The 17899-nt window shown below is 40.0% G+C and overlaps 2 protein-coding genes across 4 annotated transcripts in view; both read right to left on the bottom strand.

Moving 5' to 3' along the window:
* Positions 1 to 373: 373 nt before the first annotated feature.
* On the bottom strand, positions 374 to 3274 carry LOC112260310 (gamma-interferon-inducible lysosomal thiol reductase). The gene is made up of 7 exons (XM_024435314.2): positions 3052 to 3274; positions 2467 to 2655; positions 2241 to 2315; positions 1816 to 1905; positions 1334 to 1486; positions 1130 to 1198; positions 374 to 721 (listed from the first exon to the last, which is right to left on the bottom strand). Exons 1-7 carry the CDS (start codon positions 3166 to 3168, stop codon positions 653 to 655), a joined length of 762 nt encoding a protein of 253 aa, XP_024291082.1. The 5' UTR covers positions 3169 to 3274; the 3' UTR covers positions 374 to 652.
* Positions 3275 to 9920: 6646 nt separating this feature from the next.
* Positions 9921 to 17899, bottom strand: part of LOC112260309 (phosphatidylinositol 3-kinase regulatory subunit gamma) — a 55828-nt gene continuing 47849 nt past the window's right edge. For all 3 annotated transcript variants that reach the window (XM_024435310.2, XM_024435312.2, XM_042328625.1), the window contains exon 16: positions 9921 to 17696. In XM_024435310.2, the coding sequence (XP_024291078.1) occupies positions 17495 to 17696 (202 nt within the window). In that variant the 3' untranslated portion in view covers positions 9921 to 17494. The remainder of the gene's footprint in view (positions 17697 to 17899) is intronic.

Here is a 17899-nt window from a genome sequence, read left to right as displayed (position 1 = left end):
TACATTTTTAAAATTGTGCTCCAATAGACAAACCAAATGATCTTGAAGGACACGACCCTTTATCTCATAATCAGCATTATATAGAAGAACATGGCTCTTTAACACCACTGAATGCAGCACAGGCAGTTCTATTAAACCACCAGGGAAGAGGCTTGTTATCAATGGTTTGACTGCGGTCTCTCCTAGGCAAGACTGAGGCCATGCAGAACCATGACAACCACGTCAAAGCCTTTCTACTGTAAGAGCCCTCACTCAATGAGGTAATCATCTCCATTACACCACAGCGCTTGTCAAAAAACGAAAGATCTGCTCTCATAGGCTAAACACCTGTCACATTCAACATAAAAATGCAGCTTAAGTGAAGACAGAGTCATTTTAAAATAGTTAGCTTTAATTTCATCCCTTCATTAAAAATAGATGACAGAGTTTATTTCACACAGCTCATTCCACAGAAGGCTCATTCACGGAGCAATGTGATACAATACACGACGTCCCTTTTCTTGAATATCGGAAGAACTATGTGATACCGACAGTCAAACCAGTTTAAAACATTATTGATAGTGTGTCAAAAAAGTTCAGATTTTACCATCCCTATTTGGCAATTGAAGTTGAACACAAAGGCATACGGCGGTATTGGTAAGATGTAGATTATTTACTCGTCATGGCAGTAACTTCTGTGTCGTTTCATTGGAGCTGCACCGCAGGCTTCAGGCTTGGGCCCCTAAAGGATAGTATGACATAGTATACTTCAGAAATCAAAGGATGGCACGCTTATCTTTCTTTTTCCTTACAGCACACTCTAGTGGTGAAAGGCGTCAACAAATTCCAACTTCAGAGGGTGACTGAATGACCTATTTGTTTTAGTACAGTATCTGCAAAGGCTATACTCATTCTAATCATGTGATCTTAGTCAGTGGTTTTTATAGACAGGAAAACTACATACAGTGCATTCGTGAAAGTATTCAGACCTCTTGACTTTTCCCACAGTAACGTTAAAAAAAAGTGGAAAAGGGAAGGGGTCTGAATACTTTCCGAATAGACTGTATAGAAACAAGGAAGGAAGAAAGGACAAGATGGATAGGACATAACACTTAAAACTGGAATGGTAATTATGTTCGCCAAAACCTACCTTCCACATGCTACAGATCAGAGTGAAGAGTGAAGACGTTGCTTTCTTCTGAAGGTCATCGGTGTGTTCCTGAACGAAGATTCTGGATATTACAAATCGAGGCAATAAACTTTGTCGAATGTGACAGACTTTACTAGAAGCCGTCAGCAATACAGTAAACTTGCTGACACATACAACAAAAATATTTCGCCTCAGTGAACTAACCCCATTTATGACAATCCAAGGCACATAGTCGTGGGCTGGCTTTAAGGCACCAGTCTTCACTGCGTTCTGATGCATCAGCTGATTCCCCTGGTCTCCCTTCACACAGGTCATGATGCTGTCCCACTTGGTGTTCGGGTCATAGAGTGCCACACACTGCCAAGGGGACAGGTGGTCGGAAACATTATTATTGTCAATATTTCCAAGTATCCTCATATTTACAATGCCATCTGGTCATATCTCGTCTTGCCCTCCAGCCATACCCTATAGACTACCACATGAGAGCAGAACTCATCATTAATCACCAAGCACAAAAAAGTGATTCGGCATTATACATTTTTGGATTTAATTTCAGCCTCTTTGTTCGTATTTCTCAGGAGCATATGAATAAAAAAAATAAGGGGGTTGCTGTATATTGTTTGAGGCGTGGTCTTTTCATGGTCTTGTGTTGAGAGAAAGAAGGTAAGAGTTAATATGTCACTCACCTTCTCCCCCGCTTTAATAACATCAGTGGAGGCCTCCATGCAGTAGACAATCTGGAATGCTTTGCTTCCTGTAGCATTCAATATGCAGGTCTGGAGAGAGAAGGAAAGATAACAAATAAAAATAAAAATTTAAAAGGTGTAAAACAATGTCGCTTTTCCCCCCCTGGAACACTTCTTGTTACAACCCGGTTTAAGCCGGTACTTACCTGCTATTAACTAGGAAGCTATGTGGTGACAATGGATACTTTTCTGGTACTTACATCAAATAATTCAGCTTACAAAGTGAAGCTTGTGTCCATGAATCGCAGAGAAACCAAAGTGTTATCACTATGCAATTATTAGATAAGTACAGTTTTAATAAGTCATTTACAAGTAACTACCTGGTAAACAGTGGGCTGTAAAATAAAGTGTTACCAAAATCACACCTCGATCATGTTGCCGAGACACTCCTCCTCACCGTGCTGGCAGGTGAACTGATACTGCTTCCCATCAAAAGACTCCTGTAGTGAGACAAACAAAAATGATTTCAAACTAAACACAGAATTCCTCAACGCCAATCACTGCTAACTACGTTGTCTAAGCAATATCCAATAAAGTATCATAATACATGAGACGAGCGTCATCATTTCTAGCCTACTGTATAAGACCTACGTGTGCATTTCCGTAGGGCACCAGTGTGACACTCATGATGTCCTGCAACATGGTCCATGTGGGAAAGAGCTGTGAGGTAAGAAATAACCGGCATCCTGGGCACAGACTTTCAAAATACAACTCCACCTGCACGGGCTGCACCTGTGTGTTGGGCATGGTGGCATTGGCTTCCAGGCACTGCTTCAGAACCTGCCACAAGAAAAGTAAAAACGACACACACAGAATGAGTTAGGTTGAATGTTTAGTAGTCCTAAATTTGATATGTCAATCAGGACCTACGGAAGAGAAAAAGTTGATGGATGTTATATTTTAATATTATTTTTCCATGTACAAAAAGATTCACCACAAGTTTCTCATTCTCTCAGTCCATTCTCTATTAAAGAATCAATCAGGAGTTGAAACGCACCCGTTTCAGGAAAAAGCTGAGGGATGTGGCTGGAGAAATTAAACCACACTCAAATTAATAGACATAGCTATGGATGCAAGGACTGACGATCCATGTAATCAAAATGAAAGTTTTAATGCAGTGTTACCAAAACATTCTATCCATTTAATCCCGAGAAGAAACTCGTGAATGTATTTTACCCCACATTCGATGGCTGAGTCCACAGAGGTACACCACTGCGATGGAGAATATGAGCACGGGGTACAATCTACATTTGACCAGATGGTCAAAAGTGTGAGCAGAATAATACCGTTCATCTTTCCTTCAGCACAAGATGACAAACTCTGCCGCCACCCACAAAAAACGAGCAAATATCTAAAGTCATTTAAATTGCGTCGCTTGCCCTCTTCCTTGTTAAAAATATGTTTGATTATGTGATTGGCTCTCTAAATCACGTGACCACCAATAACGTCACTAAGCACCGGCAAAGTAGCGCTATAAAAAAAACTACGGTGGCGTAACATTGTAGCCCGGAAAAAAACAGACTCTATCGGGACCATTTGAAAACACAGATATCTAGAGACGAGTAACATTGTGCCACATCACGAGTTGGGAATTGTCTTGAAAATGCTTACGTTGTCACGAGTTGTTGTCGTTCTGCCCCTGCACAGGCAGTTAACCCACTGTTCCTAGGCCGTCATTGAAAATAATAATTTGTTCTTAACTGACTTGCCTAGTAAAATAAAGGTACTTTTTTTTTTTTTTTTTTTTCACCTGGAGATAATTTCGGAGCTTTGTTTCATGCAACTCTTATTGCTGTTCATAGAGATTCATTACCGTGTTGTAAAACGAGCATAACTTGTTTATAATGTATTATGTCATCGTTATCCTGACTAAATATTGATACCATACCTTTTATAGCCTACTACTTATACCTAACATTCTGAGCCAGTTGAAAAGTTGATACATAGACAAACCATTTTACAAGCCTTATAATACATATAATGAACTGAACATTAAAGGCTCATACATGTACACAATTATTACAAGTTAAGCTTCATACCTGCAAGCTTTACCCAGATACATATACAGTTTACATACAAGTCGGAAGTTTGCATACACCTTAGCCAAATACATTTAAACTCTTTTTTTCACAATTCCTGACATTTAGTCCTAGTAAAGATTCCCTGTCTTAGGATCACCACTTTATTTTAAGAATGTGAAATGTCAGACTCAATCAAATCAAATTTATTTATATAGCCCTTCGTACATCAGCTGATATCACAAAGTGCTGTACAGAAACCCAGCCTAAAACCCCAAACAGCAAGCAATGCAGGTGTAGAAGCACGGTGGCTAGGAAAAACTCCCTAGAAAGGCCAAAACCTAGGTAGAAACCTAGAGAGGAACCAGGCTATGTGGGGTGGCCAGTCCTCTTCTGGCTGTGCCGGGTGGAGATTATAACAGAACATGGCCAAGATGTTCAAATGTTCATAAATGATCAGCATGTTCGAATAATAATAAGGCAGAACAGTTGAAACTGGAGCAGCAGCACGGCCAGGTGGACTGGGGACAGCAAGGAGTCATCATGTCAGGTAGTCCTGGGGCATGGTCCTAGGGCTCAGGTCCTCCAAGAGAGAGAAAGAAAGAGAGAATTGGAGAGAGCACACTTAAATTCACACAGGACACCGAATAGGACAGGAGACATACTCCAGATATAACAAACTGACCCTAGCCTCCCAACACACAAACTACTGCAGCATAAATACTGGAGGCTGAGACAGGAGGGGTCAGGAGACACTGTGGCCCCATCCGAGGACACCCCCGGACAGGGCCAAACAGGAAGGATATAACCCCACCCACTTTGCCAAAGCACAGCCCCCACACCACTAGAGGGATATCTTCAACCACCAACTTACCATCCAGAGACAAGGCTGAGTATAGTCCACAAAGATCTCCGCCACGGCACAACCCAAGGGGGAGCGCCAACCCAGACAGGATGACCACATCAGTGAATCAACCCACTCAGGTGACGCACCCCTTCCAGGGACGGTATGAGAGAGCCCCAGTAAGCCAGTGACTCAGCCCCTGTAATAGGGTTAGAGGCAGAGAATCCTAGTGGAAAGAGCGGAACCGGCCAGGCAGAGACAGCAAGGGCGGTTCGTTGCTCCAGAGCCTTTCCGTTCACCTTCCCACTCCTGGGCCAGACTACACTCAATCATATGACCCACTGATGAGTCTTCAGTAAAGACTTAAAGGTTGAGACCGAGTTTACGTCTCTCACATGGGTAGGCAGACCATTCCATAAAAATGAAGCTCTATAGGAGAAAGCCCTGCCTCCAGCTGTTTGCTTAGAAATTCTAGGGACAATTAGGAGGCCTGCGTCTTGTGACCGTAGCGTACGTGTAGGTATGTACGGCAGGACCAAATCAGAGAGATAGGTAGGAGCAAGCCCATGTAATGCTTTGTAGGTTAGCAGTAAAACCTTGAAATCAGCCCTTGCTTTGACAGGAAGCCAGTGTAGGGAGGCTAGCACTGGAGTAATATGATCAAATTTTTTGGTTCTAGTCAGGATTCTAGTAGCCGTATTTAGCACTAACTGAAGTTTATTTAGTGCTTTATCTGGGTAGCCGGAAAGTAGAGCATTGCAGTAGTCTAACCTAGAAGTGACAAAAGCATGGATTAATTTTTCTGCATAATTTTTGGACAGAAAGTTTGATTTTTGCAAGTTACATAGATGGAAAAAAGCTGTCCTTGAAATGGGCTTGATATGTTCTTCAAAAGAGAGATCAGGGTCCAGAGTAAAGCCGAGGTCCTTCACAGTTTTATTTGAGACGACTGTACAACCATTAAGATTAATTGTCAGATTCAACAGAAGATCTCTTTGTTTCTTGGGACCTAGAACAAGCATCTCTGTTTTGTCCGAGTTTAAAAGTAGAAAGTTTGCAGCCATCCACTTCCTTATGTCTGAAACACATGCTTCTAGCGAGGGCAATTTTGGGGCTTCACCATGTTTCATTGAAATGTACAGCTGTGTGTCATCCGCATAGCAGTGAAAGTTAACATTATGTTTTCGAATGACATCCCCAAGAGGTAAAATATATAGTGAAAACAATTAGTGGTCCTAAAACGGAACCTTGAGGAACACCGAAATGTACAGTTTATTTGTCAGAGGACAAACCATTCACAGAGACAAACTGATATCTTTCCGACAGATAAGATCTAAACCAGGCCAGAACTTGTCCGTGTAGACCAATTTGGGTTTCCAATCTCTCCAAAAGAATGTGGTGATCGATGGTATCAAAAGCAGCACTAAGGTCTAGGAGCACAAGGACAGATGCAGAGCCTCGGTCTGATGCCATTAAAAGGTCATTTACCACCTTCACAAGTGCAGTCTCAGTGCTATGATGGGGTCTAAAACCAGACTGAAGCATTTCGTATACATTGTTTGTCTTCAGGAAGGCAGTGAGTTGCTGCGCAACAGTCTTTTCTAAAATATTTGAGAGGAATGGAAGATTTGATATAGGCCGATAGTTTTTTATATTTTCTGGGTCAAGGTTTGGTTTTTTCAAGAGAGGCTTTATAAGTGAGTTTGGTACACATCCGGTGGATAGAGAGCCGTTTATTATGTTCAACATAGGAGGGCCAAGCACAGGAAGCAGCTCTTTCAATAGTTTAGTTGGAATAGGGTCCAGTATGCAGCTTGAAGGTTTAGAGGCCATGATTATTTTCATCATTGTGTCAAGAGATATAGTACTAAAACACTTGAGCGTCTCTCTTGATCCTAGGTCCTGGCAGAGTTGTGCAGACTCAGGACAACTGAGCTTTGAAGGAATACGCAGATTTAAAGAGGAGTCCGTAATTTGCTTTCTAATAATCATGATCTTTTCCTCAAAGAAGTTCATGAATTTATCACTGCTAAAGTGAAAGCCATCCTCTCTTGGGGAATGCTGCTTTTTATTTAGCTTTGCGACAGTATCAAAAAGGAATTTCGGATTGTTCCTATTTTCCTCAATTAAGTCAGAAAAATAGGATGATCGAGCAGCAGTAAGGGCTCTTCGGTACTGCACGGTACGGTCTTTCCAAGCTAGTCGGAAGACTTCCAGTTTGGTGTGGCGCCATTTCCGTTCCAATTTTCTGGAAGCTTGCTTCAGAGCTCGGGTATTTTCTGTGTACCAGGGAGCTAGTTTCTTATGAGAAATGTTTTTAGTTTTTAGGGGTGCAACTGTATCTAGGGTATTGTGCAAGCTTAAATTGAGTTCCTCAGTTAGGTGGTTAACTGATTTTTGTCCTCTGGCGTCCTTGGGTAGACAGAGGGAATCTGGAAGGACATCAAGGAATCTTTGTGTTGTCTGTGAATTAGTGAAGACTAGTTGAGAGAATCATTTCTTTTAGCTTTTATTTCTTTCATCACATTCCCAGTGGGTCAGAAGTTTACATACACTCAATTAGTATTTGGTAGCATTGCCTTTAAAATGTTTAACTTAGGTCAAACGTTTCAGGTAGCCTTCCACAAGCTTTTCACAATAAGTTGGTGAATTCTGGCCCATTCCTCCTGACAGAGCTGGTGTAACTGAGTCAGGTTTGTAGGCCTCCTTGCTCGCACACGCCTTTTCATTTCTTCCCGCAAATGTTCTATAGGTTTGAGGTCAGGGCTTTGTGATGGCCACTCCAATACCTTGACTTTGTTGACTTTGTTGTCCATTTTGTCACAACTTTGGAAGTATGCTTGGGGTCATTGTCCATCTGGAAGACCCATTTGCGACCAAGCGTTAACTTCCTGACTGATGTCTTGAGATGTTGCTTCAATATATCCACATGATGCCATCTATTTTGTAAAGTGGACCAGTCCCTCCTGTAGCAAAGCAACCCCACAATATGATGCTGCCACCCCCATGCATCACAGTTGGGATGGTATTCTTTAGCTTGCAAGCCTCCCCCTTTTCCTCCAAACATAACAATGGTCATTATGGTCAAACAGTTCTATTTTTGTTTCATCAGACCAGACGACATTTCGGCAAAAAGTACAATCTTTGTCCCCATGAGCAGTTACAAACCGTAGTCCTGCTTGTTTATTGCCGTTTTGGAAGTGGCTTCTTCCTTGCTGAGCGGCCTTTCAGGTTGTGTCGATATAGGACTCGTTTTACTGTGGATATAGATACTTTTGTACCCGTTTCCTCCAGCATCTTCACAAGGTCTTTTGCCGTTGTTCTGAGATTGATTTGCACTGCATCAAAGTATGTTCATCTCTAGGAGACAGAACGCGTCTCCTTCCTGAGCGGTATGATGGCTGCGTGGTCCCATGATGTTTATACTTGCGTACTATTGTTTGTACAGATGAACGTGGTACCTTCAGGAGTTTGGAAATTGCTCCCAAGGATGAACCAGACTTGGAGTTCTAAAAAAAAAAAAAAAAAAAAAAAAAAAGATGAGGTCTTGGCTTATTTCTTTTGATTGTCCCATGATGTCAAGCAAAGAGGCACTGAGTTTGAATGTAAGCCTTGAAATACATCCACAGGTACACCTCCACTTGACTCAAATGATGTCAATTAGCCCATTAGAAGCTTCTAAAGCCATGACATAATTTTCTGGAATTTTCCAAGCTGTTTAAAGGCACAGTCAATTAAGTGTATGTAAACTTCTGACCCACTGGAATTGTGATATAGTGAATTAAGTGAAATAATCTGTCTGTAAACAATTGTTGAAAAAATGACTTGTGTCATGCACAAAGTAGATGTTAACAAACTATAGTTTTGCCAAGTCGGTTAGGACAAGAAATTTGTGGAGTGGTTGAAAAATGAGTTTTAATGACTCCAACCTAAGTGTATGTAAACTTCCGACTTCAACTGTATATTGTTCTAGATATTCACATCAAGGCATGCTTTACATTGCTACATCACTGTAACAGGTTGATGTGGAAAGTGAGCTGTAACAGGGGTTTGATCCACCCACCGATCCTGCGATGCAGAGGCAAGAGCACTACTCCTCTGAGCCTGTCGGATCCATGGATTAAACCAGTTACAACTCACTCTTTCCAAATCAGCCTGTTACATTACTGCAGTCTTCTATAGCTTTAAGGGCCTATTATTGACTGTGTGGAGCACCGACGTCTTGCAATGAACTAAGTGTCCTTTACGAAGCAAGTTTCTCACATTGCCTTAAAAACTACTTCTAATCAGAATGAGGCAATATGAGGTTTATGTCAACATGTTCATAGTAGTGTTGGGTTGCACAATCAGTCTATCAGTGGCAGTATTCAATTGTAACTTCCAACCAATCATGCCACTGTTGAGTCAGTGTTGTCTTTGCTCAAAGATCTTGGAAGTTCCTCCTTTATGATTAGAAACCCTGCTACTGTTCCTCGTACCACCTGACTGTTCTTACTCAAGAGTCATATGGCCTGATGGGCAATGCACACCACAGCAAAACAAAACACTCATTTACTGTTAAAGATTAACCTAGTGTCATGGGATCCTTTTAGGGCTGTCTCAATCTTCAGTGCAGAGACAAACAGGACAGGAGGATGACTTTATGAGGATGCTGTGACAGTTGACTGTTTACGACTGGACTACTCTTCTGTACAGTCGGTTCTCCTCTAAGGATCGATTGTTGCCTCGGTCTGTCTCTGCTCTCTTGCAAACTCCTTATGGAATTGTCTACTTAAAACCCCAGGAATTGCATGTTTCAATGCAACCCAAACAGAGTCCCCCCCACCGCAATTGAATATAGTAATAACAAATGTGCTTTTCGTTGAACATGAGATAAGTGATTCTTATGAAATTTGTCTCAAATACAGTCACAGGTTTGATTGATTCCAACCCTTAATGTGTGTGTAGGCCCACACATGTTTAAATTCATCCAGACAATGGCACCCTCCTGTGGTTTAAATTCAATACCAACTGCGTCACACGTCTACCATAGCCTTCAACTGACAGGAATTCAAGAAGGAATTGACCCGAACTATCCTCAGAGTAGGAAAGGCTCCCACTCTCTGAATTCTTCCCATTTATTCTTGTCGCAGGTTTGACTGAAACTTACTGACAAAAATACACAAGACCTTTTCTTTCTTTTTCTTACATCTTTTATAGATTTTTTAAAATCATTTCATCAACCTTAGGAAATAACAGTACAGAAGTAAGAGTACCTGTTTGAGACAAACAACTCCAAAGCAAGCTGTACACAGAAAACAAAAGAAATAAAATGTTGCATCTGAATTAAGACAGATTGGGAAAAGAAGAGAGAATAATCATTTTACGTACATAAGGATTGTGCACATCACAACCAGTAGACTCCCACTGGTTCACAGACAGTGCTCCCTCTGAGTTCAATTGCACTTTGGTGTAGAGTAGCTTTATCAGACTGTCCCGTTAATTTCCAGTCACCGTTTTGAAAAAGGGAAAAACTTCACACCACATCTCAGAACAATAAGAATCATATCATACTGTACTTTGTTTTCTCCAAAGAAAGGTTTGTCAAAATGTACTGTACCTGACCTGTATTCTAATGACAGTCACATGATCACATACACAGCCACTTAGGATGAACTCTACATAGAAGGCAGAGTTGGCCGGATAACTTAAAATTTAAATCAGTTTTGGATTACAGTTACATGAAAAATGATCAGTAATCAGATTACATTACTCATTTTGAGTAATCAGATGACTTAGTTTAAAAAATATTTTAACACCCAGATGTTTTTTTTTAAAATGTTTAAAGTGCACCTAGAGCATGGAGCTTGGATAAAAGCTAAATAGCATACATTATTAATTTAGCAACATGACTATTTCCAAATTGGGGACCATAATTCACAAGTTCTATATTCTAATGTATTAGAGCAGAGTCAATAGGCTCCATGCTAATGGTTTTAGTTGGGGCACCCACCCATGATTTGGTCACACAATAGAGAGAATGTATAGCCTAATTAACTTAGGTCATTCAAAATGCTTAATTAAAAAGGAGGTGTATTAGTATGATTCAAGAAATACATTTGTTTAATCTAACATGTCCAAGCAGGAATGCATGATTCCAGATATTTTGATGTGCAATCTAAACCAGTCATTGTGATGAATTTTGAGTTTGACAATTAAGCAATTGTTATTAGTTTACTGTCACAATAGGGTTCCCGAATCTTCCTTTTTTTTGTTCAATAGAGATTACATTTGTATACATCATTTTGGGCACTTTAGGCTAAATCATTTGGGGCTCATTCAACACCCGATGACGTGGTTAGCTAGTTGCTAAATCTACATTCTAATTATACCTGTGTAATTGATTATTAATCAGTAAATTAATGAATAATAATGATGAGTAAGCCTACACAATCACCTTGGAATTGAATCGCCGACGTGAGTGCCCTTTGTTCAATAATAAGAGTAGATCAATAAAAGTTAACCTACAGAAAGCTGGGACCCTCTTCTCGTCTAGAGTAACAACAGTGGTTGCTTTCAAGACTGTGTTTTTTGTTTATTGCCCAGACAGCTATCAGAGAGCATTTCTCTCTCCTGCTAGGAGCACACAAAGCCAAAGTGCACTGCTACAAAGCAGCACGTGGGAACACTGTTGAGTCCAGACGACTGTCTGATTGACCAGAAGGCTAGGTGGAAAATCTTTTGGAAGCCTTACCTAGTCACTAAACCCGTTTGAATACAAAAGAAGCCTTGATGGGCGATCAGCAGAACATTAGCATATTTGAGAGCATGGGAGAAATCTTGAGGGTGTGCTAAATGATAGCAATGCTGACAAAGCTTTATCCTTTTCTTTCTCTTGATATTAGATGAAGTAATCCCAAATGTAAATCAGATGTTTCTAATAATGTAACTGTAATCTGATTACATTATTGTTATTTACATTTTTTTTAAATCCGGGCTGATTACTGTTAGGCCTACTTCATATATTTGTAATTTAATTGCGCAATGCCCATTACATGTAATCCGTTACTACCCAACCCTGATTGAAGGGTTACATAGATTAGATCAACTTTTAGAAGTAAATGAAAGCATACTTTTAAAATGGAGTCAACCCATTTTACAAATAAGACTGAACAAATAAAAAAACGTTTTGAATGACAGAGAGCAAGTCATGGAACGTCTTTATCTTAGAGTGTAGTGAGACGAGAATGACTTAGTGCAAAATCGAAATACATGCCTCTTCACTTTCACACATTTCCAAATTAATTTAATAGTTGACTCAACCCAAGACTGTAGACATACATTTTTCACCAAGTAGTGTGCACCTCCCTCTCTTTCAAACTTGAAAAGCCTGAAAACTAAAGCCTCCCAAATCATCTAGGGTGCAATCTACGGCCAAATCCTAACTGAGATCTGCAAGGGCAACTGAAAATGTCCCATTGACATCAAAAAACACAAAGTTAAGCTTTTATCAAAAGTTAAGATTCAGCCGTGGATACACAAGGCTCAGTCTAAGATGAAGTAGTCGGCAGTACAGAAGGTAAAGAAACAGAGATCAAGGATTTTAAGCCACTCAGGGAAGAGGGCCCATTGCAGACCATTCTGCCCGGGGGCCATTCAAAAAATGATTTAGTCGATTCTGTTCTAAGCAGAAGACTGTAACAATTCGTTTTTTTCCTCTTTTCTTTTTTTTTTTAGAGGGAGCACTGTTTGACAAGTACAAAAATAATCAAAAACAAGAAGAACAAGCAGTCATAACATTTTCAAGTTTAAAATGACAAAGGAAAAAAAGAAATCAAATCAATCTATCAGGGTCCCTTTTCGGGACAGACAGATTGACTCTCAAACGCATACTTGCTATTTGGTTAATTAGATATCGTAAACATTTGTACTTTTCTGTATGAAGGAAAATATTCAAGCTAGCTTATTTTATAGATTCTGTAAGGTTATTAACAAAGATAAACAAACAAAAACAAACAAACACTTGGACAAACAAATCAATTTGCTTAAAAAAAAAAATCTAATTAAAAACAAACCCTAGGCACCATAAAGGAACACTTTCCAATGACATCATTGTTCCATCTACAAAGGTTGGTTATTCACTGAAGGAGTGTTTCTGAACTGTTGAAATTTGTTCCTTAACTTGTTGGCAACATGTTTGGCCGGTATGAAGTATCATGTGTTGTCTAGTGCATTTGGGGGACTTTTATCCAATTATTAAAATGCCCCTCTCTTCGAATCATACATTATTTTCATACCTCAAACACTCCCCTGGTATCACTTTCAAACTGCCTCCTCTCGCAATATACAGAACCAGAATCTCCAAGCTGAGAATATATTTTCATGTAATTTTACCAACATGATTTCAAATAAATGAAGGAGAAAAAAAGTGCTTTCCCCATCCCTATGGATAAAGCATATCTGTATAGGAATCTATTTTCTGCTCAGATAATACATTTTATAATCTTAAAATATACAGGCTGTAGTCTAGACACCAGTCAGTCCCAGTATTGGTCAACTCTGTCGTCACCGTCCTTGGTAGGGTAGCAACAATGGAGCTTTGCTGAAAGACACTTGTGTCAAGACTATTGATAATCTCTACTCAAATTTGACAGAGACACTTCTGTGTGAGTAGGTGAATGGGGCCAAGGTTGGCCAATCAGTATGTCATCATGGACAACTAGGTACAGCGCTGCATTTTAAAACGTAGATGAGCCTGCCTCCTCTTCCTCAATCATTGCGGGTCAATTAAAACCAATAAAAGAAAGGAACGCTTGCTGGTGATATTGATAAAGCTTAGCTTATTACTTACACATCAGGGCGTTAACATGAAAACTAGAAATGACTTGGCCCACTGATGCAAAGCTGCTGTGGCACTTGTCAATAGACGTGTTTCACATCTAAGCTCATTTAGTCAGCGTCTGTTTCGGATCCATTTCCAGCATAATTAAAATCAGAATATATAACCCAAAACAATATGTCAAGATATATTTCAATATATTTCTTTCAAATATGCTTCAAACCTAAATATTCAAACGTAATAAATGTTAATTACTTGTATTCGGTAACTGATATGGTAGAAGTATGACACCACTATTTACAGGTGTTTTGTACCAAAGATAAGCAATAGTAATGGCCTGGATAATTCACCTGAACATTTTGGAGGGTGCTATAACACGTGGTTTCACGATAACTGGTTAAAGGACAACTCAAAGCTAACCCTGCTCCAAGTCATCTCATTGGGCACAACCGCCGAAACACTATCACTGCACATGTGTTATTAATGTTAATGCAAGTGACGTTAATGTGACGCGATGACATCCATACCGTTGGAGCGTTGAGGACCGACCAAATATGCCGATTGCATATTGTCTAGCTTCCCTTTCATTTGGTTTGAAACGAGTCACCCATTTTCGAATGGGAAATGGGTGGGCCTGGCACAATCAAAACCAAACACAGATTTATAACACAGTTAAACAATTAAAATCATGAAAAACAGCAATAAATGGACATTTGTCCTACTTGCCTCAATACTGGCTTACAATTTCAGAGTTTGTGAAGCCTCCACCAAATGTATCGAGTAAGGGGAACACTGAATGTTTTTTTCCCCCCACACACTGTTTCACAAAGAAAGTCCGATTAAAACATCCCTGACATGACACTTAATAAAACAAACAATACTATCATGGCCTACTGAGCTTCACTAATGCAGTTTAGAATTAACTAATTTTGGAGACTCAATTAAAGAAAAACTCCACCCAAAAACTCTTTTGGTATTTGTTTTAGTCCCTTGTTGAAGTTTTATATATATAAAAAATATATAGGACTAACTTGTGATATAGTCCTACATTTCTTTCCATGTCAGCAATCCAGTTTTCGAGATGGATGACTTTCAAAACACAAAAAAAACAACCGGGTATGATGCATTTTGCATCAGATGATGCTACATTTTGCATCATAAGCAAATAGCAAAAGAAAATTTTGGGTGGAATTTTCTTTAAGGAAAAAGTGCATTTGCAAAATGTTGGTCCGATGGACTGAGTAAATACATGAGTCAGTAGATGGGTAAACAGGATATGAATTCACAGGGAATTGACATGAAAACACCGTGAGAAGTACTGCATGCATTGACTTAAGAGCTTATTGAATGAGATTCGGCTTATTAAAAAGGACAAACGCTACGTGTTGGGCTACGACTGTGTATTCACATTTCTATCCACTCTAGGTGTGATTCAATAAACTATACAACAAAACCCCAAAGGAAACTGCCTTGCTCACTGAAGAGCACCAAGCTATAGCCCGTCACAAAAAAATACTTATTAAAAATGATGTAACAAAAGAGAAGCATAACTAAACTAACACAATCTCCATAACTCGGACCTCGCACACTACAGGAGAGACTACAACTACGCGCATTTGCCAGTTCTCTTCAAGGGGTTTGACATTAGATCATTGGCAAATGCTTTTTAAACAAAGCATACAGTATGCGGTAGCACGGTCTATAGGAGAGAAGCTCCTCCAACAATGACGACGACAAGAGAAGAGCTAAGGCACTTCTTAACTTTGTGAATCACTCTTTTATAGGCCTCTCACTACTGTCACTTCGAGTTTAAATTCTAGGCTATTCTTCTGGCCAAGAACTGTGCAAAACACTACTATACAGTACCAAGCTATTTTTCCTTTAGATAATAATTTTTCTTCTACTAATATTTGTACCAAAAATACATTTTGAACACAAAATGCTCTCACCAATATGCAACTTCCAATTAAAATGTGACAATTACACAAACCAAATTACTCCCAATTTCCTCCAACTAGTTAACCAATCCAATAGCATGACTATTCAGTTGCAGTATCCATGTATCGTACTTAAACCAATATGGGAAAAATACATCTGCTCTGAGCAAATGATCATGTTTAAAACGACCCAAAAGGAGCACCCACCGTGAGACATGTTTTTATGCACATTCTACAAAAAAAAAGAACAAAACTCCTTTTCTGGGAAGTTTCCGCTTTCTCAAGAAATCTAAAAAGCGCCACCACGTTTAAAATCCTCAATATCCTCGGTTTCATTACATGAGGCTTCTTTTAGTAACGAATCAACGGTAGAAATTTGTCTGAAGTGTCTTCACGTGAACAAAGTCTGAGCTACGCAAAAGGGATAGAAAGAGTCGGCAAGAGAAAGTCCTTTAAGCCGCACGACAAATGTACTGCTCAGTACCCGTGGAGGGAATTCACTTCGACAGTGTGTCTGTAAATCTATATGTATTCTTATCCACTTACTATTGTTTGTGCATTATACAGGTCTAGTACACAAGACGTATGCACTTAAAACAGCACAAGTACTAGAGCAAGTTGTCTAGGTACTAAACAAAAGAAGGATTCTCATGCATATGGTACTTATGGGAAATCCCCCGGACCTCCGTGGTCATGCTTACTGTCAAAAAGGATCCAATCTTTTTTTTGCTACATGACAAGACATCCTTCATTTGGGGGGGGACGACGACACACACACAGTTGAAAAGAAAACCATTCAATACTTTGTTTGACAGTCACACTGCCTGTTACTGTCGGTAGATATATGGATCATATAAACGACAATTTTTTAAAATTTTGTACAACAACGTTCTACAGCTCTGTGAATTAAGCTTGTGTCAAATAAAAACAACAGTCAAGCTCAAAAGAGGAAGTACCGTGAGTAGTAGTGACGCTGCGACATAAAAGCAAGCGCTTGTGAAAAGAACACTGCATAGGCTTCCTAGAGACTAAGCCATTCACTACTGAGAGTTAAGAGCTGATAGGTCGATGATCTGCGAGTGTATTAGCATAGAAATGAGAACATCTCAAGAATACTAACAGTAATACCTTAGTCCATCATGGCTATAGGCTACAGTATAAAAGAAAGCACTTGAAGAGAACATTTGAAATAAGAAACAAGCTTGCAGGGATTTCTCCACTACCCATGATTAAATGGAAACGGAAAGGGAAACCTGAATCCCTTTAGAAACTGCATTCATATATATATATATATATATATATTTGATCTATTGTGAATATCTATCTATTCACAATACAACAAATATACCATGTCTATTTTTATAAAGAATGTTGATCTTACAACAAACTGGAGGAGCTTTCTGTCATGCACCCCTCTCCCTACCCCAGCATCCCACCCTACATAGTTCCCCTCTTTCCCAACACAGGCTTGTGGTCAATCGAGGCTCTTTCTATGGTACTTAAGCAAGCTTTTAATAGAAAGTTAACTGGTTTGTCCAGCCACTTCACCGCACCTTTCCAGGACCATGTATCTGAATGCTGGATTGCCCCCCTCCGTCTCTTAGATCTCGTTGTTGTGAAGTGCAGTGTGGTGAGCAGCCAGGTTAGCCAAGTCCTTACTGGGGATGACAGCTCAGGCCTTTGCCTAGAAGGGTAAGTGGGTGCCAAGGCAAAAAAAAAAAAAAAAAAAAAAAAAAAAAAAAAAAAAACTGAGCTCCATCCAGTATCTTTAACCTCCAGTTCCGACTCTCTCCCCTCTACTCTCACTCCTTCTTGCTCTTCTAACTATGGTCTGAAAGCTTCCATCATAACGGTGTGCTTATGTTGTTTTCAGTTTACAAACAGGGTTTTCATCTCATGTTTACTGCGGCTGGTACTGTGGTACGTAATGAGTGTGCTTCCCCCCCCCCCCATGCTTTGGAAGTGCTGGTCACCGTTGGGGGTCGTTGTGTCACACTGCCCTTCATCTAGGGTGCTGCTGCAGGGTCTGGGTGAGGACTGGGTAGGCCAGGGTTACATTCAGCTGGTCGTTGTGTTGGACCAGGGACTCTTGCTTGTAGTGGAGCACCAGGTCCTTCAGGGAGCCGTACAGGTTGTAAGGTTCGGCGAAGCCGTAGCCTTTATCCGTCTTGTAGATGACACAGTGTTTGGCATCGCCGTCCACACTGGAGGAGACAGCGCAACCTCATTTAATGTTTTACAGAAACAAACTAAATGTAAAAATGTTTTCACTAATAGAAATTTCATTTGTAATTAAACACTAAAAACTCCATTTTAAGTGAGATGTTAGGGCTGGTCTGAAGCCCCAACACTGCCAAGGTTTTCCAGCACACAGCTTTGACCTCCCCAGAAGCGATATTGGTCTCCC

The sequence above is a fragment of the Oncorhynchus tshawytscha genome, linkage group LG10 (genome assembly GCF_018296145.1).
Source record: "Oncorhynchus tshawytscha isolate Ot180627B linkage group LG10, Otsh_v2.0, whole genome shotgun sequence".
NCBI lineage: Eukaryota > Metazoa > Chordata > Actinopteri > Salmoniformes > Salmonidae > Oncorhynchus > Oncorhynchus tshawytscha.
The sequence above is the reverse complement of the archived record's forward strand: the minus strand, read 5'-3'. Positions and strand labels throughout refer to the sequence as shown.